At 31.8% G+C, this 23,573-nt stretch overlaps 1 protein-coding gene and 1 non-coding gene across 3 annotated transcripts; one reads left to right on the forward strand and one right to left on the reverse strand.

Moving 5' to 3' along the window:
• The first annotated feature begins 4,530 nt into the window (after positions 1 to 4,530).
• LOC127135739 (MOB kinase activator-like 1A) lies at positions 4,531 to 7,760 on the forward strand. 2 transcript variants are annotated; one of them, XM_051062387.1, is made up of 8 exons: positions 4,531 to 4,596; positions 4,732 to 4,810; positions 5,686 to 5,734; positions 5,856 to 5,964; positions 6,320 to 6,413; positions 6,810 to 6,943; positions 7,054 to 7,217; positions 7,334 to 7,760. In XM_051062387.1, the coding sequence occupies exons 2-8, from the start codon at positions 4,785 to 4,787 to the stop codon at positions 7,400 to 7,402; spliced, it is 645 nt and encodes a 214-aa protein (XP_050918344.1). In that variant the 5' UTR covers positions 4,531 to 4,596; positions 4,732 to 4,784; the 3' UTR covers positions 7,403 to 7,760. The 2 variants fall into 2 exon arrangements, with proteins under 2 accessions (XP_050918344.1, XP_050918339.1); XM_051062382.1 differs by having other exon boundaries at positions 4,535 to 4,614.
• A 15,118-nt stretch (positions 7,761 to 22,878) lies between these two features.
• On the reverse strand, positions 22,879 to 22,985 carry LOC127117099 (small nucleolar RNA R71). Its single transcript, XR_007801859.1, has one exon. It is a non-coding gene; the product is annotated as a small nucleolar RNA R71 (small nucleolar RNA).
• Positions 22,986 to 23,573: the final 588 nt, after the last annotated feature.

Below are 23,573 nucleotides of genomic sequence, written 5' to 3' on the forward strand. Positions count from 1 at the left end.
AAAGAAAGTAAAAATAATATCGTCCCAACAGTTAAATCTTTCTCCATTGAACATTGGTGGTTTGATTGAATAAGAAGTAATACTAATCTTTTTAACACTGCCTTTAGTCCTAACTATAGTATTTCTCAAAGATATTTACTCTTTCATGATTAAGTGCTAAATAAGATATTGAATCTCTAGCTTCAACTGAATATGCAAAAATTACAAAAAAAATGGAGGTTTCAATGGTGGAGAGGATTTAAAAAAATAAATAATTGGTTAGTATTAAAATAAAGGGATGTTTAACCAAAATGCTGACGGTAAAAAGGTAAGGAAGATTAATTTTTTTACTTTTGTTCACCTCCACAATCTGAATTTACGTCCAATCCTCTCACTCTTGAGATTTTCATTATAATTCAACTCTTTATAAATTCACTAAAAGTGCGTTTGGATTGATAGAATATGACAGAATGAAGCGAAATGGAATGATATATAATGAGGTTTCATTGTATGGATCAATTAAAATCGGATGGAGCGAAGCGAAATTGAATGGTATGGATTCTATTCCATCACTTACCATCATATTTCTTCCCCTCTGATTTAGGTAGAATGAATAATTTATCTTTTTCCATCATAAAATACCTAAACAATGAAATGAAATCTTCATTTTGCTTTATTCTATTCCGCATTTTGCTTTATTCTATTTCACTCATTTTCATTTCCATGATATCCAAATATAGTCTAAGATATTTCTTAGACCCACTTACTTGACCTTCAATTTCTCAATAGAAAGAAGTGACTATAACTTAGTCTTTTTATTTATTCATAAAATCTTACTACAAACTAACCCTTTGAGACAATTACAATCAAAGAAATAATTAAATATTTATGTTTAAAATATAAACTCTCACAAAAAATATAAACAAATTTAAATTTATTACAACTGTTTTATCTTTCAATAGAAATCGTATAAACTTTATATCACTTGATATTTTAATGTTTCGTTCTGAATTGTGTAGAGTTTGATCTCAAAAATTTATCCATAATACTTCTTTTGTAAGGTTCACTTCTTAGGAATAATATATATATATATATATATATATATATATATATATATATATATATATATATATATATATATATATATATATATATATATATATATATATATATATAAATCATCTTTCTTTTCAAATGAAGTCCTTATTTATATAATCATTTCATATAAGAGATATTCATTAGGATTAGAAACCTTCGTGGAGAATTGTGTTAAATGTTAGAGAAATTGCACTTTGTATGTATCAATGAATAATAATTTATAGTGATTTTTATAATTGGTGCAAGGGTTCTATGGTCTCCCTCAACTTGGAGTAATCACTTTTTAATTAGGGAGATTATCCCTTGTACTCGTATAATTATATTGTTTAAAAAAAATTAAGGAATATAAAATTTTGGGAAATATACATAAAAGTTGTTTACAAAAACTAAGAATAAGTTGGACACATTGGAAAACATAGGTGGAACATTTATTAGAAAAATGGAGATCCAACATATTATAAGTAAAAGAATCAACTTATATATTAATTTAAAATTTTGAGTGAGTATGTGAAGTATCTCTCACAAATATATGTTACTCATAAATAAAGATTTTAATGTAAAAATACTCTCTCTTGTTGATCCTTAAATTTGATGTCGCAATAGTGGTATCCAGAATTGTTGGTTCGAGTGAAGGATTGACTCATATATATCGAAAATTCTCCCCGCATACCGGTGGATAGAAGTCATGTCCGATTGAAAAAATGTCACACTACAAAGTATATGTAAATGAAAGAATTTCTATTTAAGAGAGAACATTATTGATAGACTAATCTTTAAGAAAAAATATTAAGAAAAACAAAAATAAAGCGGATTTATTGAGAAATATAAGAAATCCCACGTTATTTAAAAAATTAAATATCTTATAAATAAGAGAATCTATCCAAAAAAAAATATATGGCTGGAAAAAAAATATCTTCAATATAAAAATATTCTCTATTGAATTCCAAAATTGATGACTTAACAAATAACATCTGGATTCTTGCATGAGATTTATTTTACATGACGATACATAAAGTACCCTAAAAAGATAAGAATTCATTCAAATCCAAAGATATATATCAATATAAAACCATTCTCACTTCAAATGCTATTAGTTGGCACCAAGTTGTGAATGATCGAATGACAGAGAAATCCTTGAATATAATTCTGATCACACTATTCAATCCTATCCAAAAACATGAAATTTTCTAAATTCGGAAATTAGAAAATTTACTAAATTGACCGAGAAATATGCGACAAATCTATTTTTATTATAAAAATAATCTAAATAGATAGTACACCAAAGGAAGCAATGAGAAAAACGTTTGACCGCATGGGAAATCTTTTCTAATTGAGGAATTTTTTAAATTTAGGATTACTAATTATGTTTCTTTTTAATATGTTAAGTTTATTGTTGTTTATATAATATAAGAAAAACAATCCTTGTCAAAAAATGAAATAATTGACAATTTTATTTTTATTAAAATATTTCTTTTTCTGAAATTTATGAAGCGCTTTCTAGAAAAAAATAGTTATATATAATTATCTACTTCTCTTCCAATAACAAATTAAAAATATTGCTTACCAAAATTTTCTTTTTTTTTGCGATAACAAAATAAGTTAATATAATTTAAAATGAAACAAATAGAAGAGTTTGACTTGTATATATTGATACTATAAAATAATTTTAAATAAATATTAAATTAAATTTTACTATTTAAATAGATGTACCAATTGAATTGGTCACTGTATAAAAGATGAATTACGGTTGCATTACTATGGTTAATTAAATTGGCAATATCATATACAATGGTCAATTAAAAAATTATTAATTTAAAAATTACCTACACAAATTACTAAAAAAAATAATATTAAAAATTTATTTATAAAATTTACATCATACATATAAAAGATGAATTGTTTTTTTAATAAAATAATATTAACAATTATTTTAAATAATTTTTTAAAAATTAATCTCATAACAAAAATATAACATTAATCATTAACCAATTTTATTATTGGATTAACCATAAAAATATATGTTAGTGCCCACATATCTTGAAAGTTTATTAATCAATTTCACCATTTTATTAATCAATAAAATACATAATATTAACTAAATTCTGACATTAATTTATAATTTGGTTAATAAATTTTAATTAAAAAATAATTAATAGTAAAATAAAATGAATTAATATTAAATGATTTTATAAACTATCAATCAATTTTATTTAGTATTTATTGTTTTAAAAATTTTAAAATTTATTAAATAAATTATAAATAAATGTTACAACTTGATTAATATTATTTATTTTATTCATTAGGTGAAGTTGATTAATAAACTATCAGAAAAATACATGGTTAGTAACATATAATAATAAAATTAGTTAATGACAAATGTTATATTTTTATTATGATTTTTTTTAATTTATAAATATTTTTTATTTATAATGAGTTTTAAATATTAATTTATTTTAAAAAATATTATTCACCATATAAATATAATAAACAATATTTATTATAAATATAGGATATATAAAACCACCCTAAAAATTTCTTAAAGATAAAACTAGACACCTTCCATTAACCATCATTAAATTAAATTTTTATAAATCTCTTCATATTTTCCTTTTTTATAAGTACTGAAAAATCGTGAATTTTATAAAGTCTAATGTCACACACACAAAACTAGCATATAACATCCATATAGATTTTCAAAATTAAAACATACTTTAAAAATATATTTCAAGAATTAATTTAATCAAATAATACCATTATACTATGTGATTTGATTGAACTATTTTTTTATTATATTGTGTTATTTGATTGAATTATATGTTTTTCAAATAATTAAATAATTTGTTGATTTATATAAAGCAAATTCATTAATTTAATCCTATGTGCTAGTTGCGTTCAATTAATATAATCTATCAATTTAATATAGTTTAACTTTTAACATTATTATCTACATTTATATGTTAGTATATTTAAAAATTAATAATATTTAAAAAAATCTATTAGTATATTTACATCCAAAATAAAATGATAAATATTTTAATCAGAGATTTTGACTTCGAATGGTTAAATCTTTTTTGAAAGAGCTTTATAATTTATTCGACTCAATAAATCTTATATGTAAATTAAAAAAAAAATAGTTTAATTTTATATTGATTAATCTATATAATTACGCACGCGTAAAAATATTTATTTTAAAAGAAAAATATATTGTAATCTTACTCGATTTAATAGATTAAATATATTAATCTTTATAATTGCGTAAAAAAATAGTTATTTTATAAAAAAAAAAAGATTATAATCTTACTTAGGTCGGTAGATTGGTATATGATTAGGCGCATGTTTTGTAAAAGAAATAGATGATTTAAAATGAATTTAAGAATTAAAACTAAAAAAAGAAAAGATAGAAATTGATGAGAATGAATGAAGAGAATCGTCCAGGTAAGCAAAGTGCAGGTTGTCAAATGGAGATTTTGTATTTTGGTTTCTCTCTCTTACTGTTTTTAGAGAGAGAAAGAGACGGAGGTAATGACAGTCTGTCAGGTTAACCATCCTCTCTCCCTTCCCTCTCTTTCTTCTTTCTCTCTTCTATATATAATATATAAACCTCTCATTTCATACATTCTTTCTTTATTTTTTATTTATTTATTTTCTCATAAGAGGAGCCTCTGGATCCATCTTCTAGAATCGAAGACCCTTGAGATTTCGCCACCATGAGTCTCTTCGGTCTTGGAAGCAGGTTCTTCTTCTTCTTCTTCTTATCATTTATCAATTATCTATTTCTTTTCTTCAATTCATGATTTACTTTCTGCTATACCAATTTTCATTATGAGATTTAGGATTAGGAATTCAAATTGAATGGAAATATGAATGATGATACGATTATTGTTGAATTCAATGACTAGTGTTGGAATTTTGTGAGATTATGAGGTCGTTTACAAGGTTGATTTTGAATTTTATTGTTGATTCTTTGATGTATTGGTAGCTTTAAAAAGTTGGATTATGATGATGATGATGATGAATATTATGTTGCTAAAGTTTTTACTGTTCTATTGGTCTTTTTGAAATTTATATTTTGGTGTTGTGAAATAGGATATAGAAACCAATTTCATTGTGTAATGTCTCTAGCAAATGTTTGGTTCTGTGTTGAAAAAAATTGATTTTGTCAAATTGATTAGGGCTAAAAGTGAGTTGAAGATAAAGTGATTTATGTTTGAATAAATTTTTGTTTTTCAGTGTAAAAATCATGTTTAGATCCTAGTTTCAAGTAGAATTAGTTATGGAAAGCGGAATCAGTTCTACTATAGAGCAACCAAACATGTCAAGATCAATTTTACACCCTCAAAATCAATTCCATGTGCTCCAACGACGAAACTAAACATACACGTCAATGTGTAAAACTGCCTTTTAACATTAAACATTTCACAATTATGGTTGAATGAAATCTGAAGTATTATAAATTTGCTCCTATCTGCAACTTTTTTGTTATGGAGATAATTCGTTTGATTTAATTATTTGCTTCTTTCTTTCGGGCTATTAGTATGGTATACTTTCGATTGGTTTCTGTTGACTAAGAGTTCAGCATAACTAGAATTTGATGTTTGATTCATGCAGAAACCAAAAAACATTTCGTCCAAAAAAGAGTGCTCCCACTGGAAGTAAGGTTGGTCAATTTGCTTCTTGTGCAGTGGTTTAAGGATTCTGTCTACTTTATGTCTTTTATGGTTCGCATTTGATCATTATGAGTAATGAGTTTTTTTGTTCATTTTGTTTGTGAAATGTAGGGTGCTCAACTTCAAAAACACATTGATGCTACATTGGGTAGTGGGAACCTGAGGGAAGCTGTTAAACTCCCTCCTGGTGAAGATATCAATGAGTGGCTAGCTGTAAACAGTAAGAATCTTCAATCAATTCAGTTTCTGGCAATTAGTGTCAAAGTTTCCAACTTTTCCATCTATACCTATTGCCTTGTGTTCGATTTCTTAAGTCACTTATGATCAAAGTTGGTAAATAGCGGCGCTAATTGCTATAACGTAGTGGAATTTGAACAAATCACTATTGTTGCGCAATACGCTGTTTAATACCAAATGTTGTTAAATAGTTACTGTAGCACTGGTGTGTAACGGAATTTGAACAATTTTTATTTTCCGCGATTGACAACACCCTTATATAACTAGCATGTTACTTCTAAATTGTATATAGTTTTTATCTCAGGGTCATTTATGGGTTTTGTTGTTTTTATGCGCAGCTGTGGACTTCTTTAATCAAGTGAATATCATGTTTGGTACGTTGACTGAATTCTGCACGCCGAGTAACTGTCCTACAATGACTGCAGGGCCAAAGTATGGTTTGATCCTTAAAAAAATCTCTTGTTTTAGTTTCATTGTGATGTTGGATCTATATTAATATCAGATTAGCTAATAATTCATATTTCTCTTTTTGGCATGCCTGCAATTTATGTACTTCAATTGGTTTTAGGAAATACCAATGCTGATTTTAGCGAATATGACATACCGATATGATAAGTAAAACCTGCCTGCTAAAAGTTATTGTGTAGTTTAGTTTCTGTTAATATTTTCAACCTTTTTGACAAGAGTTGAGATTAAACTGATGTCAATCTTCTTTTGTTTTTTAGTGTCCATTTAATCAAGTGTAGTATATGCTTAAGCAGACAAGTTAAATCGTGATTAAAAAAAACGTATATGTGCAACAAATATTTAATGCAACATAATCTACAGGTACGAGTATCGATGGGCTGACGGCGTTACTATCAAAAAACCAATAGAGGTATCTGCTCCAAAGTATGTCGAGTATTTGATGGATTGGATTGAATCTCAACTAGATGATGAAACAATATTCCCTCAAAGATTAGGTATGTTCGACATTTCGCCAAAGCTGGCGGGCCGGCCACATGATATCCTCGATTAATTTTTTTCTAACTATATCTATTGTCTTACTCCTTTAATTGACTTCTTTTTGTAGGGGCTCCTTTTCCACCCAATTTCAGAGATGTTGTCAAGACAATATTTAAGCGATTATTCCGAGTATATGCTCATATTTATCACTCACATTTTCAGAAGATTGTAAGTTTGAAGGAAGAAGCTCACTTGAATACTTGCTTCAAGCATTTTGTTTTATTTACTTGGGTAAGTAAGATGTTACAAATATCAAAACTTGATGTTTTGCATTCAATTGCATGAAAGCATGTTTTCAGATTCAGCTTGAATTTATCATCTGAGATACATACTTTCTTGTGTTGTAGGAGTTCCGGTTGATCGAAAAAGCGGAGCTAGCACCTCTTGAGGACCTTGTTGATTCTATTATACAATGATAGTGTTTTTTATTTGCCTTCTCTTTCCTTCATTTTGGAGAGGTTAGACAATGGAAGGTTGGGTATATTTTTCTTTTTGTGGGCTTATTATCATGCCCTTGTAATATAACTTGCTAAATGGAAAATCTTTAGCCACTTTTTTTGTATTTGTGTCTGCATTGCTGTTATGGTTGCTGAATATTCTTGTGCATCAAGCTAAACCTACTTGTGCAGCGAGCCGAATAGTCGATGCATTGACCAGTTGTATTTTCTATCAATTATTTTAAGGTGGCATTATAAATTGTGATTTTCTGGGATAAACAAGCAAGCAATTGTAGTTTTTATTCAAATTCAGTTTACTTTTTAGACAGTTATTCAATTTCTGTGTAAATAAATCTGCTTTCAAATCTGCTAAGTATGTTATTCAATTCATAAAAAATGTATATTGTTCGAGAAAACAAACAATTATTGTATAAAATTAATTATTTTATTTTAATTAAAACTTGTAAATCTCAACATAATTTCAAACGAAGTAACTGGTTAGTATTAAAATGTAATTGACTAACTACATCCAGATTTTATAGCTAACATTGATATATTTTTCATTTTGCAACACCTTCCTAGAGATATAAATAGATTGATGGCTTCTCTAATTCCCTAACAATTTGAGACTAATTAATGGATCAGTTTGTTCTATCGACACCTCGATGGTGCAACGTCGTTTTCTTCCTATTATCTAAACTTGAGAGCTTCATTTCAAATGTATATCAGAATATATATTTAACTCTACAAAATCCATCAAAACTCTCAATCAAAATATACCCTTGTAAACAAGTAAACATTTAAAACCTAGTTTTTGTTCCATTTGAAGAGTGTGTAAGAAGTCCGTATTAAAAATAACCACAAGTTAATAGATGTTATTAGTCTTTTTCTTTTATATATTTATATATCATTGTGATTAAATGGTAGTGTGTTAATCCATAACTATGTGTGTCCTAGGTTGTTAAGTGATTGTGATTATAGGCTTAAGAATTAACTAAGTCAATTAGTTGAGTTGGTTACTTGACCAACAAGCTATTCTTTCAATTGTAATTCATTACATAGCTATTTTTCGAACGCATAGTGACCATTTCACGTTCTGAACGCAGTCTTTGAAATATCTTCTGATTTCACTTGAATCTGATGATAACCCAAACGCAGATCAATCTTACTAAATATGCAAGAATCAATCAATTGATCCATCAAATATTTGATTCTCGAAAGAGGATACTTGTTCTTGATTGTAACTTTATTCAGTTTTTGATAATCAACACACAACCTCTTGCTACCATATTTCTTCTTGACTAACAACATTGACGTTCCCCACGGTGAAACACTCAGTCAAATAAATTTATTCTCAAGCAACTCTTTCAGTTGTTTCTTTAACTCACTAAACTCTTAAGTAACATCCTATAAGGAGTCATCGACACATGACTAGTATCAGGTACTAAGTCTATGGTGAATTCAACTTCACGCTCCGACGGTAAATAACTAATATCATCTGGAAACACTTTTGGAAAATCACATACCACTGGTAATTCACCAATCAAGGTTTTGCTTTCACCCTTCATAGAATCTAATGTCATAAACACCCTAGTCTCGTCCTTTCATGAACTCATCCACTTTCTTAGTGGGCACGAACAACTTGTCACTTGCAGCAAATTCTGTAAATGAAAGTGACTCGTCAAAATAGTTATGAACATGGTTGAACTCCAACCAGTTCATTCCAAGGATAACATCGAGTTGATTCAATGGTAGGTAGCCCAAGTCTATCCCAAAACTCTTATCATAAATAGTCAGCGGATAATTCAAACACACCAATGAAGTAGTCATTGAATCATTAGTTGAAAAAAGAATAACCATACTTCAAACATAGCAGACAACTTTAAACCCAACCTCTCGGTACAATCAAGAGAAACAAAAGAATATGTTGCACCTGTGTCAATAATAGCAATCAACATAATACTGAAATTCTGGTATGCAAATCTCATATGTCGTATACGATGTCACGACATCAGAGTCATCATATTGTCACACCACAAACAATATCAGGATTTAAGTAAGTAGTATTTAAGTAAATAACACAAATAGTTGTTAACCTAGTTCGGTGCAACGTCACCTACATTTGGGGGCATCCAAGCCAGGAAGGAAATCCACTATAACAAAATTAGTTTGAAGTTCTAAACAACCTCGGGCTTTACAAATTTCTCACTTAATCTCTATCTGTGGAAGATTCTATCTAAGACTCACCTAGATATGAGACCCCTCTCACTTCCCTTCAATCACACAACAACGATGGTAACTTCTATCAGAAAACAGAATCCTCTCTTGCTTAAAAGCTCATGAGGAATTCACATTTATAACTCAATAAAATAAGTCATATTCAAGTATCGAAGAGATACTCGAATGGCTCACAAATACCAAAGATAACTAAACCCTAACACAGACAATATTCAACGCTAATTTATTGCCTTCTTAGATTTAGAAACGATCTTTACATAGCCTTAGAAAGGTATGGGCTTAGGGCTTTATTAACAGCATATCCAAGGACTATGCACAATCTTCTGCAGATTTGATTCCAATCATATCAGATGTTTCCTAAAATATTTTGACATCTTTACTTCGAAAACAAGGCAAAACAAAATAGTCTTTTGCTTTTTAGAACATGTGTTTCTTGACCCATGCATCTCATAAAATAAATCTTCAGAGGATCTTAAGATATCTCACACTAAACAAATCTTTCAAGAAACTGAAACAGGGCACACTCTGATGTTGAACCAACATGTCAGGACATCTTGTCCAACATCTTGCTTGAATACATGTTTTTCTAAAATGCAGTCAATCACTACACACCAGACCTAACAATCCCCCCCCCCTTTGGAAATGTGATTATCCCCCCCCCCCCTCAGGAGAGTCTGCCTTTAACAAAGAACAGTCAAACAAGTTACTTTGTAACAGATCTATCCACAGAGATCTACCGCCCGTCAACGAGCAGTTGAACATAATTCTCTAATCCCTAGAAATTTGCATAGTATCTAAGAAAATCAAAAGAATTTCTTAGTTAATTTACATTCATGTTTAAGAAATCGAGAGTATTCTTATTTCATTTTCATAGCATCTAAGAAATCGAGAGTATTTCTTATTTCATTTACATTCATGTTTAAGAAATCGAGAGTATTTCTTATTTCATTTGCATAGCATCTAAGAAACCAAGAGCATTTCTTAGTTCATTAACATTTATGTTTAAGAAATCAAGAGTATTTTTTATTTCATTGACATAACATCTAAGAAATCAAGAGCATTTCTTAGTTTATTTACATTCATGTTTAAGAAATTGAGAGTATTTCTTATTTCATTTGTATAATATCTAAGAAATCAAGTGCATTTCTTAGCCCATCTAAGAAATCAAGAGCATTTCTTAGCCCATCTAAGAAATCAAGAGTATTTCTAAATTCATTCATATCATTAAGAAATTATGAGTATTTCTAAATTCATCTACATTAATTTAGAAGTCAAGAGGACTTCTTAACATTCATACGATTAAGAAATCAAGAGTGTTTCTTAAATCATTTGCATCCTCATGATTAAGAAATCAAGAGTATTTCTTAATTCATTTACACTCATATTTAAGGAGTCAAGATTACTTCTTAACCTGTATATCATTAAGAAATCGAGAGTATTTCTTAAACCATCATTTATATTCATATGATTAAGAAATCGAGAGTATTTCTTAATCTATATGCATTTCATTCAATTATTTGATGATTAAGAGATCAAAAGTATTTCTCAATCCTTTCATTTATAAGGAGTCAATAGTACTTCTTAGGATACATATCATTTGTCATCTGTTAATTAAGAAATCAAGAGAATTTCTTAATTCATTTGCATTCATTTTTAAGAAGTCAATAATACTTTTTAACCTCCATTACATCCATATCACCCGACGATTAGAAAATCAAGAGTATTTCCTAAATCTCGTTGCATCCATTTGCATTACCATCTGATGATTAAGAAATCGAGAGTATTTCTTAGTCCATGTGCATTCATTCATGACCATAAACATATCATTTTATTGCATACAAGGGCAAATTTTGGGCATGTTTGGTATTTAAACTATCTTTCACCATGACAATCTGAAGACTAGAGTTCTTCATATCCTCCAATTAAAGATGTTTAAATAGGGGCAACTATCATACCCTGAATTTTACCCTAAGTCTTTTCACTTGCACCAACATAGCATAATCGTCTCATTTTATCATGCATTCATCCAGCCAAAAGCATTTCATCAGGGTTCAGATGAAAGGTCAGGAATTCTGGCATTTTATCTGGTCTTGATGACATTCATTCAGCCATTTGTTGATTAAGAGATCAAAAGGCTTGATTTCTCAATCTCAGTACAACATTCATTCAGTTGCATTTTGTTTCACAGGTTCAAAGGGTGACAGTCAAGAGTACTGTCGTCATTTGAATCTTTGTAAGGTCTTAATTGTGTTTGAGAATCAGAAGAAAATGGTCCAAGAGTGATTCATTTGCATCTGACTGTCTATTCACAATTATTTAGTCAGTAAATCAATGCATTCATAAGCCATCTGCATTTTATATTCAACACAACATACATTTCATTCCGCATAATGCTTGAAATGTCGCTCGAAATAATTTTTGTGATCTACAAGCAGACCAGTTGAATCAATTTTCAAATATACGTAGAATTAGCAGGAGAAAAATTACAAAATAAAGCTTGCAAACGTCAGTATTCTTAATCAACGGTTCACGTAGTTTAACCTGACATGCTCGTTTTATTTTTTCCGACTACTTTTTTAGTCACATTTCAATAAGTTTGAGCCTTTTAACCGGTCATTTTATATTTTAAAATTTAATCAAAACTTGCATGTTTTCGAGAAGTTTATTTCGCACCGATCATTTTGACACGTTTAGTTTAATTTTTGGGGCCTTTTTGCACCGAATTTTTATTCATTCTTTATCTAATTATTTTTATTTGTTTAGCCAAATTAATTAGTAAGGTTTAATTAGAATTAACTATTGTTTTAAATATGATTTTATTTTGTTTTATTATTTCTATTCTATTTTTTAAACTTTAATTTTAGCATTTTTTTTTCATTTAAGAATCAAGTTTTTCTTAACTAAGAAAAATTAAGAAAAATATCTCCCAATCCTTCCAATAGGATTGGGACACGCAGGCCCCCTCTTGCTCTCTCTTTCTCAGCCTACATGGTGAAAGAAAAAACTAGAGAAAAAACGTTTTTTCTTATTACCCAAATATCCAAACACAATCCTCCATTTTGATCTCTTTTGGGACATCCACTAAAAAAAGGACACGTGGCACAAAGGAAAAGGAGCAAATTTTCTTCAACATACACTTCATAACAGAACCATCGATTTTTTCTTTTTTCATTTTTCATTCCCCCTTTTCTTCTTCTCTATTTACACAAACTCAACATCATCATTTCAACTTCACTCTCTCACCTTCTCAATAACAGAGGACAAATCTTCCTCTTCTCTCTTGGTTTTCGTTCGCCGCTCCCTCCACCAAACACAACCATTACCACCACCTTACACCACCTTTTAACAACCATCCAAAACAACAACAACACCGCCGAAAACACGCAGAACCACCACCTTCGAACTTACAATGCACCACCACCTCACATTTCATCGCCAACTTGTCCTTCTACCCAAACCACCACCTCCTTCCTCCCTTTATCCGAAACCAACACAACATACTCCAACCACCATGACCCAACATCCACGCACAATAAATCGAAACCATCACCAAAACTCCATAATAACTACTACCACAAACACATAACGAACAACAACACACGATCTAAACCACTGCAAACAACCTAAAATTCGTGCACCTTCGTTTCTCCATTTGTCACCGATCCGACACAACCCTCACAAAAACCACCTTACTCCATTGTCCCACCTCCATAACCGCGACACACCCTTCAAATCGCTGTCGTCTTCCCAAGCCCATGTCTGTCGTGGTTTATGGCTCCCCTCCTTTTCATGTTATGTTTTGTCGATTTAATGTTCTGTTTGTTTTGATTGGAATAGAAGAAACCGATGGGTGCTTGTTTATTTAAATCATATTTGTTTTGTTATTTTTTCGATGGTGTGAGTTTGTTTGTTTTGGGTGAAGAAAAATCGAGAAAGAGAGTGAGAGATAAAAAAGAAAAAATTTCTTTTTTCTCTATGTTCTCAAGCAACGCGTGAAGAAGAAGAGGGCTTTTTATTTTTGACTTTTTTTTTCAAACTTTGCTACGTGTCACCACCGTATTAGAGGGTTTGTTTTAAATTAAAAAAAAAAAACTAAACAAATAAACCCTCTCTTTTTCAGTGTGCTCCACTTTTGTTCCATTTTATTTTTCTTTTCACTCTGTTATTTTTCTTTTTGTTTATTATTATTATTATTATTATTATTATTATTATTATTATTATTATTTACCATTATTATTATTATTATTATTATTATTATTATTATTATTATTATTATTATTTACCATTATTATTATTATTATTATTATTATTTTGATTATTACTATTATTATCATTATTGTGGATCATTATTACTCTTGTCGATTATTGTCATTATAATAATAATAATAATAATAATAATAATAATAATAATAATAATAATAATAATTGATTATTGGTAATTATTTCTCATTTATTATTATGATTATGATTATTGTTTATTATTTATTTAATTAAATTGTTTATATTTTTGGAAAAAAATTGATTTTTTTGTCTCATCGGTTTTTCATAGATGCGATGTAATCTCAGAGTTAAAAATTTAATTTAATTTCAGAAATTGTTTAAACGCAGAGTTTTATTGACCGATCTCGGATGGGGTGATTCCTACGTGAATCACTTTACGATTGCTTAACGTAGCACCAAACTCTTTTAGTTTAATTTTCGTTTCTTTTTGTCACTTAAATCACCGGTTTTTCACAGATGTGTTGCAATTTCGAAGTTAAAAATTCAATTTAACTTCATAAATTGCTTAAACGTATAGTTTTGTTAACCGACCTCAGATAGAATGATTCCTACATGAATCGTTTTACAATTGCTTAATATATCACTAAATTATGTAATTCAAAATTTTGATTTTATTTCGAGTCCCTTGACTTTCTCTTGAGCCTTCTTACCATAATTTTTTTTATTTACAATTGTCTTTTGAGCTTGCATTGTTAATTATTATATTGTATTCCCATTTGATAAATTGTACCCTCCTTCCCGTAATGTGTAATAAGTTTACTGTTTTCCTTTATTGCTATTGTATTAGTTAGTTGTTAATTCAAGTTCAAAATCAATGCTTTCAGAAAAGAACAAAAAAATAATTACTTGATCCAACGTCAAGCGATTTTCCCAAATCAAAATCATTTTCACTATCCATTTCTCCATCATTTTCAAAACCTTCAAATCATTTCATCCCATTTCAATTTAATGCAGATAATAAAAACCTCGATCAAACATCGAGTGCCTTTTCCCTAATAAAATCCAAATTACTTAATCCTACTTAAAACACCGTTTCAAAAGGGTGAAAAGAGAGATGATATAAAGCCTTCGATTCTTCTCCTTGATTGTTTGGATACGAGTTTCCTTACTCGCCCATTCGAGCAATTGTCATTTCTTTAAAAACTTCTAATCTAATTCACTTTAAAATCGCTTTCATAATCAAAACTTAAGTCAAACTCATTTTCGTAATAAACTTGGACAAAAAAGGTGGTTTAGAGCCTTCTATTCCCTTCCCCGTGTACTTGGATACAAGTAGCCTTACTCAGTCATTCGAGTATTTGTCGTCCGTCCAATACATTAACCTTATTTAAACCCTTTTGCAATTAAGGATGAAAAAGGAGATGTTCTAGAGCCTTCTATTCCTCTTCTTGAGTACTTGGATACGAGTAGCCTTACTCATCCATTCGAGTAATCATCATCCAACAAAAGACTCAACAAATCAAACTTGTTTTCTGCCCTTGTGCGACATCGAAAATATTTTCAGAAACAAGTATGCTTTATCCATATTGACGTGAAACAAACAAAGACTTCAGCCTCCGAGAGCGAGCAACAAGTAAAGGTTTAATCACTCGATATGTCTAAAAGATCACTCCTTAAAAGCAATTCACCTAGTAGTTCTCTTTTAGCCGAATAGATAGCCTTGAGTTCTCCATAGCACCCGGAGATACGTAAGAGCAGTATTGAGAAATCTTGTCAGACGCCCCTTTAATAAAAAACACTCTCATTTCTTTCTTTTTCTCGCTCAGTAAATAGAAGGAAACAAATAAGATAATCTAACATTCAATCGCAAATATAACTAAGAAGTTCCCGTTGAGTACAACGAATGTGAGGGGTGCTAATACTTTTTCCTTGCATAATCGACTCCTGAATCTGAATTTGGTTGCGACGACTGTAAGACCCCAATTTTGTCCCTAAGATCCATCATGGCATCATATCATATCATATCATTGCCTCAAGGATCATTGTGCACCTTGCCTCCCTCCTTGTGGGTGGGTTATCTTTTGAGAGTGGTTCTTGATCACCAAGCATGTTTTGCTTTTGTATATCATTGCTTTTCATTTGTTTACTAACCAAAAGTACAAAAATATTGTCATCTAACCTTGTTACTTGCAGATGAAGCAAATAGGTCAAGCCAGTCACAGGCAAGCATTGAACTACAGATGGTGGCCATTCTGAAGAATTTGGGCACCATGATCATTCATCAAGAGTTCATATGAGTTGGGATATCATTTTGAATCAAGATCTCAAGTGGTAGAGGCTTGGATTTCATCAGAGCATAGCTAGGTCAACTGAAACCCTAGAAAAGTCAACACAAGTCAACTGTGCATTCAACCATGGATTTGAAGGTGGGAGATGGTTTGAGAGGTCTCATTCATGTCCATACAAGCCTCATATAACATGTCAAACATCATCATTGAAGAATTTGAGGTCAGACAAAAAGTTTCCAAAAATAGTAAGTGACCTGTAATTTCAAATTGCAGAAAATGGAAAGGTCTTCTCCTCAACTTTACATCATCAAGCACGATTCAAATCAAATTTTTTCCAACATGAAAGTTGAAGATCTTGCTCTCACCTTTCCAAAAAGTCCAAGAACACCCATTTCTCATTTGTGGTTGGCAAGTTATGATCAAATCATTGTCAAGGAATTTTGAACTTCAAGCTTGCATAACTTTTGAACCAAAAGGCCAATTCAAGTGGTTCTTTTTGGAGCATTTCACTCTTGATCCCTACTATCATAATCATGCATCACATTTCATTAAAACTCATCACAAAAATATTTCATTTTTCACTTGAATTAATTTGAATTTTTGGAGGGAAAATATCCATTTGAAAAATATGCATTATTTTTACTTCAAACCAATTACACTTGCCTCTAAACAGGTTTTAAATGCATTTTCAATCACAAATTCGCACTGTTCCATTGCCTAGCATGTGCATGAGGGTATTTTGGCCAAATTGCATAAATCATTCCATTTCACTAATCCTTGGGGTTTTTGGCTAAACATGATTAAGAGCTTCATTAGTACATGATATATAAAGCTAATCCTAAAAGAATTCATCAACAACAACTTCACAAACTCAGATCCAAATTTTTCATCTCAAATTCTCTCAACTTTTTTCATCAATTTTCTTCATCTCTTTTGCTTTGCCTTCGATCTGTTCATCATCTACAGGTATAATTAGGAGTAGATTGAAGTTGGATCTTGAAGCATTCTTGAAGAATCGTGACTGTTGAAGCATTGCATCTCCCATGGCAGTTGAAGATTCCATCGAGATCAAGCATTGTTGAGCTATTCTCTTGCATCCATTCATTCACCTGAGCTTAGGAGAACATCTGTTTTTGCATTCCAGGCTTTGAATCCAGCAAATTAGCTTCTGCATCTTCAGTGAGGTTAGATTTCGACTTCCATGATTCTTGAAATTGTTGAATGCATCTTGTAGATCTTACATCATAGAGTATGCTGAGCTTTGGATCTCTTGATTTCATTAAGTATTGAGTTAGTTATCATGATTTGAAGTTTGATGATTGAAACTTGTTTTTGCTCGATTCTCTGAACATGTTTAGAATTAGATGAAATTGATGCTGGATTATTGATGTGTGATGCGAGATGATTCGAATGATGTATGTTTCATAAATTTATGTGCAAGTTGGATCTTGGTGATGATGAACATGATGAATGCGCATGAATATTCTAGGTTTTCATTTTCCAGAACTGGTTTGATCTGCCTTGGCTGTGTTTGCATGAAAAATCTTGTTAATGCTCATGTATTGGTCCACACAAGCACTCACGTGGCTGAATGATTGGTCCAGATTCAAGCGCCTTGCCACATCACTTAATGAAACGGCGTGTTTCATTAAGTTGAGCGCCACTTTTAAATTCACACACGGTTCGAATCCGGACCAGCGCATTTCTCATTTTTGGCTTTTGTATTTTCTTCATTTATGCCTTACGTGTTCATATGTCTTGTTCATTCTTTTTTTTAATTTTTCTCTCCATTAAAAAATCAATAACTCCAAAAATAATGATCCAAATCACATGAGGTTTTTCTCAAAATGATCTTCATGATGTCTACTATTTTATGATGATTTTTCCAGAATTTGTGCTCGGTTGGATTTTTAAATTGCCTAGGGTTTGTTCATGCTTATGTCTTCTTGCACCTTACTTGTTATTTTGGTTGTGAAATAATGATGCTTGATCCAATGAAGCTGAAAATTGACATGCATAACCTAGAAACTTTGATGAGCATTTTAGCTTTGAGTTTGCTATTTTTGCATTTCTGGTTTGTGAGATATGACATGATCATTGGAGGTGTGACAATGTGTGTCACACCATTTCTTGTTCAACTTGCTGATTTTATTTACCATACCATTTAATTTCCAAATGATCTGATTTTTTGCATGTTGATTCTTCTGGATGTTAAGTTTGATCATGAATTTTTGTAGAATTTTTGGATCCATTTCCAATTTGTTTGAGATTTTCTTTTCTGATTGGTCAAGATTGGACTTTTGTTGAGTGTTGAATTTAGATGATTTGTGAAATTCTTGATGTTTATTGGATGAACTTGAAATTTTGCACATGTGTTCCAGACACTTTGAAGTTTGCTATGGCTTTGGTTTGATTCATTTATCATGTGTAGATTCTGTTTTGTGCTTGTGTGAAGTTGATGCATCAATTTGTGCTTCCTTTGAGCTTGTTTTGCCTTGCCTTGCCTGATGGATTTTATTTGACATGCTTCCACTTATCCAAATGACTTGAATTTTGGTGTGATGATCCTATGATGAATGCTGTTTAGCCATGATTTTTCTTGGGATTTATTGAATTGTTTTTGAGTTGATGTGGATTGATTCATTCTGTTTGGTTCTATGAGCTTCCAACTTGCATATATTGACATGATTTGTTTATGAAATGAAATTGGTTGATGCTTTTGATATGAGACCACTTGGATATTATTATTAATTGATTAAACTTGATTCTTGTCAATTTTCATGTTCTGTTTTAAATTTTTTCCTCATCTTTGACCCTAGGCTTTGGCCTAAGGGTTTGCCTCTCATGTTTGAAGCTTTGTTTCAGGTTGCACATGCAAGTTACACAATTGATGATGCCTCATCTTGAGAGCATTTGATATTTGCTTTTGATTACTAATGTGTGTTTTGTAGGTTGAAGTTGATTCAATTGGGATTGACTTGTGGCTTTTGCCTTTGCCTATATTGGTTGGCTGTTGCATTAACTGTTGGTTGATTGTCTGTACAGTATACTGATTTGTTTGATGTTTCCACAGGTACCTTAGTTGCTATAGTTCATTGTGAACTTGCTTTTGCTTTGCTTGATAGCTTAAGCATTGAGGTATAACATCTCTTCTTCATGTAGTCTGGAAGACCTGGCTTGTTATGTGGCCAGGCACCTGTCTGAAGTCCTCCTTAAGAGGCAATGTTTGTGATTGTTTATCTTTGTCCCCAAGCAGGAAAAGTCCTTTTGATAAGGCAATTGGTAGATAGAAGAGATGTGTAGTCCATCTCCTACTATTCTGTGTGTCATCCCTTTGCTCACATTACATGTTGTAGCATTGTGGATCTTAACCCAAGATCTATAGAGTCATTAACTTGTGGAGAGAGTTCCAACTTTCTGAACTCCCACACCTTCTGATATTCAAAGTTCTCCCTGACCAGGGATAAGAGCAATGAGGCACACCCCTCATATCCTTTCATCTGCTTCACCTTAACCCTCAATGTTAAGGTTAAGAGCACCATTTACCCTATTCCAGTTGACTTTAAAGTCTAACCCTTGCTTGAGCCTAGTTGCTTGGATGTAGTGTGTGCTAAATGGATTTGTTTAATTGATTGTTTGGCTCATTTGTACATGTTTGCTTGTTTGCCTTTGTGCATTTATCATCATTAATTGTTCATTATTGCATGATTATAATTTCATATCTTTGTGATCCATCTTTGATTACCCATTGAGGAATCAACAGTAAGTCCATTCATTGGCCATTGTTCCTATGATTTGGAAGGGATTGAGTATAAGACCATTTCATTGGCCACTCATGTCCTCTTTGCTTAGTGCTTGTTTGTTTGTTGTATGTGAGGATGCAATTGTAAGCCCATGTTGTTGGCATTTGTGAAATTCTAGTTATCAGACTTTAGATGTCACACGGGTTGTTATGACATCCAATTCTGCACAGACAAGAATTATGCAGAACTTAACAGTAAGTGCAGTAAATAACACAAGTAATTGTTTACCCAGTTCAGTCCAACATGACCTGCATCTGGGGGCTACCAAGCCAGGGAGGAAATCCACTATCAGTAGTATTAATTCAAAGCTAAACTCACCCGTTTACAACTTGTCACTTAATCCCTACCCAATGCAATTTCAATCTTACTCTAAGATCAGAGTTCCTACTCACTCCCCCTCAATCACCTCGGTGATTACTACCTTTAATCAATATTAAAGACAATTTTGAAGTCACACTTCAAACAACTCTTGATTGTGCTTAACAGCTTTAATCAAGATGCATGATAACATGAAATTATATCACATTTTAGGACTTAATTCAATTAAATTATATTATTATTTACTTTAATTTATTTCATTTTATCAGATATTACGCGGTATTTCCTTTCTATTTATCTCAGGTAGTCTATTTGAAGCAAAAGTAAAAAAAGGAAGAAAAGGAGGTGCAAAAAGAAGTTTTTGGAAACAAATAGCAAAAGCCAAGCCCAGCCCAAAGAAGGCACAGGCGTTGTTCCTGTGACGAGCGTCACAGAGGCTGTGACGAGCGTCACGTTGTATACACTTGTGTGACGAGCGTCACACATGGTGTGACGGACGTCACACCATTCCCCTACATTTTTTGCCTTCAGAGAGACGTTGAGTCCTATTTGCACGCTGAATCCTATTTCCACGCCTATCCCTTCGTTACGTGAAGACCCCTTGACGCAGACTACTTCTGAAGACCGTTACGGAAAGTACCAATATAAATACCAGCTTTGCAAACCCTTCCACAGTTCCACGCTTCCAGACTTTTTCCAGTTTTCGTTTTTTTTCGCATTTTTCTTTTTCCAGCAGCTTAAGCATATTCCTTATAGTACTTCTTTTATAATTTTTATATTGTTTCTTTTGCAATTCTATTTTCTTTTCTAGCACTTAATTAATTTTTCGCACAATAGTTTTTACACCGGAAACTATTGCGTACCTTTTACCGGATCTAACCTTACGTTAGAATCTAGTTTTTTTTATTCTTTCGCTTTATTTTTCTGCCTGATTGAAGAACTCAAGAACAAATCCAACCGGTCTGTGGTGGAGTGTTCAAGACTGCTATTTAATTATTCAGGTTCTTTATTTATTTGTTGAATTTATATATGCTTGTTTTTATTATTAATTTATACTGCTTGCCTGCGATGAATCTGTTTATGCATGCTGATTATTTGGATCTGTTGAGTATGTCTGGCTAATTTATTTAGGTATCGGTATGTAAAGTAAGCGGAATGAAGAAATCAAAACTAAGTTGGTTTAATTAAGTTTAAAATTAAAATCACTCTTTTTACGGTCTCAATTTACAGGTTTAATAACAAAGTTTTTGTACGAAAGTAAAAGACATAAAGAAGTTAAAATCAATAGAGCGAGAGTTTGAGGTTTTGACTGGACAGTGTAAATTGGACATTAATTCTAGATCAGGGCGAGAGCAATTTCTAGAAGTAATTAAATTCTAACCTTTTTCAAAAAAGTATTTTTAAAGATTGAATGTGAGGACGAGAGTTAAGCATTTGAATTTAATTATATAACCTAAGTCAACAGAGCGAGAGTTTGAGATAAGGGTGTTTAAACGATTAGTGTTTTCTTAAAAAGAGTTTCTACGGATTCTATTGTTTTCAAAAAGTGGTTTTTGACTTAACTATAAGTGACAACTACGTTAATATAAAATCATAGTTTATTCAACAGAGCGAGAGTTTGAGATAAAACTTTTAATCAATAGCGTCAACTGAAAAGATTTATTTTAAAACCAAAAAACCAATAAAGAATTGATTCCCTAATTACGACGAATTACATACCGATATCCGCTTATTAGATATTAATTTTAGATCTTATTTTAGTTTTAGTTTTTCCCCCAAAAAATCAAAGTATTACCCGCCTTAGCTTTACGAAGTAACCTTAGATAACGGTATATCGATTCATAAGTCCCTGTGGGATCGATATCTTTTAAAACTACGCGATAGAACTGTGCACTTACAGTTTGTACCCCAATTCGACTCATAAAGTCGAGCGATCAAGTTTTTGGCGTCGTTGCCGGGGACTTTTATTTAGTCGATATCGTAACTCTTCTGTTACGCTGTAGAGACTAAGGCTTTTCTTTTCCTTTTCTTTCTTTCATTGATTTGTATGCCACACACTCGCTCACAAGGCGAGCCGTTCTACTTACGAATCAACGATATCGAACTATATCTCCGAGTCTTACGACGAACTCGGGAATATCGTGCTGCAAACAATCTACCTCCTGTAGAACTTCCTGATTTCAAAAATATTTTCCCTTCGATACCCGAGATGGCAGAACCAGCTCGTGCTCTTAGAGATTACGCCGCTCCATCGCAAGATGAACCGCATTCAAGTATTGCTCCACCCGCAATCGAAGCAAACAACTTTGAACTCAAACCTTCACTGTTGCAGGCAGTGCAACAGAACCAATTCTCTGGAAATCCTACCGAGGATCCTAATCTTCATTTATCCGTATTTGTCCAATACGCTGATACTGTTAAAGCTAATGGTGTCACTTCAAAGGCAATTCGACTTCGTCTTTTTCCTTTCTCACTAAGAGATAGCGCTAGAAGATGGCTTCAATCTCTTCCTTCCAACTCAGTCACCACATGGAACGAGTTGAAGAAAGTTTTTCTTGCTCGATATTTTCCGCCAAGCAAAACAGCTATGTTAAGAGCCCAAATAAATGGATTTAAACAGAAAGATAACGAGTCTCTTTTTGAAGCATGGGAAAGATACAAAGACATGATGAGACTTTGTCCACACCATGGTTTAGAAGACTGGTTAGTAATTCATACATTCTATAATGGTCTCTTGTACAACACGAGGTTAACAATAGATGCCGCCGCAGGTGGTGCACTAATGAACAAACCTTATGCTGACGCTTACCAACTTATCGAAAGCATGGCTCAAAACCACTATCAGTGGGGAAGCGAACGAACAATGGTGGAAAAACCTCAAACGAAAACTGGCATGTACGAGATAAGTAACCTTGATCATGTTAATGCAAAAGTGGATGCTCTGGTCCAGAAAATTGAAAGTTTAAATGTATCACCTCCAGCCACCGTAGTTGCCATAACTCAGAATTGCGAAGTCTGTGGAATCCAAGGTCACACTCCTGCAGATTGTCAACTCCTAACAGGAATCCAAGCGGAGCAAGTAAACTATGCTCAAGGAAGCCCCTACTCGCACACCTATAACTCAAATTGGAAGAATCATCCCAATTTTTCATATAAGAGTAATAATGCTCTATACGCACCTGGACAATCTCCAAATCAAGCCCCAGCTATACCTCCGGGATATCAGAAGCCGACCCCATCTACATCTAACAATAACGCCCCTAGGAAATCCAACTTGGAAAT

Source organism: Lathyrus oleraceus, chromosome 1 (genome assembly GCF_024323335.1).
Source record: "Lathyrus oleraceus cultivar Zhongwan6 chromosome 1, CAAS_Psat_ZW6_1.0, whole genome shotgun sequence".
Classification (NCBI taxonomy): domain Eukaryota; kingdom Viridiplantae; phylum Streptophyta; class Magnoliopsida; order Fabales; family Fabaceae; genus Lathyrus; species Lathyrus oleraceus.

What these genes read in the sequence shown, in the direction of transcription:
- LOC127135739 (XM_051062387.1), top strand. Translation starts at nt 4,785, where the DNA reads ATGAGTCTCTTCGGTCTTGGAAGCAG. An exon ending in CTCTTCGGTCTTGGAAGCAG is followed by an intron (nt 4,811 to 5,685) that starts GTTCTTCTTCTT and finishes TGATTCATGCAG; the next exon opens with AAACCAAAAAACATTTCGTC. An exon ending in TGAGTGGCTAGCTGTAAACA is followed by an intron (nt 5,965 to 6,319) that starts GTAAGAATCTTC and finishes TTTTATGCGCAG; the next exon opens with CTGTGGACTTCTTTAATCAA.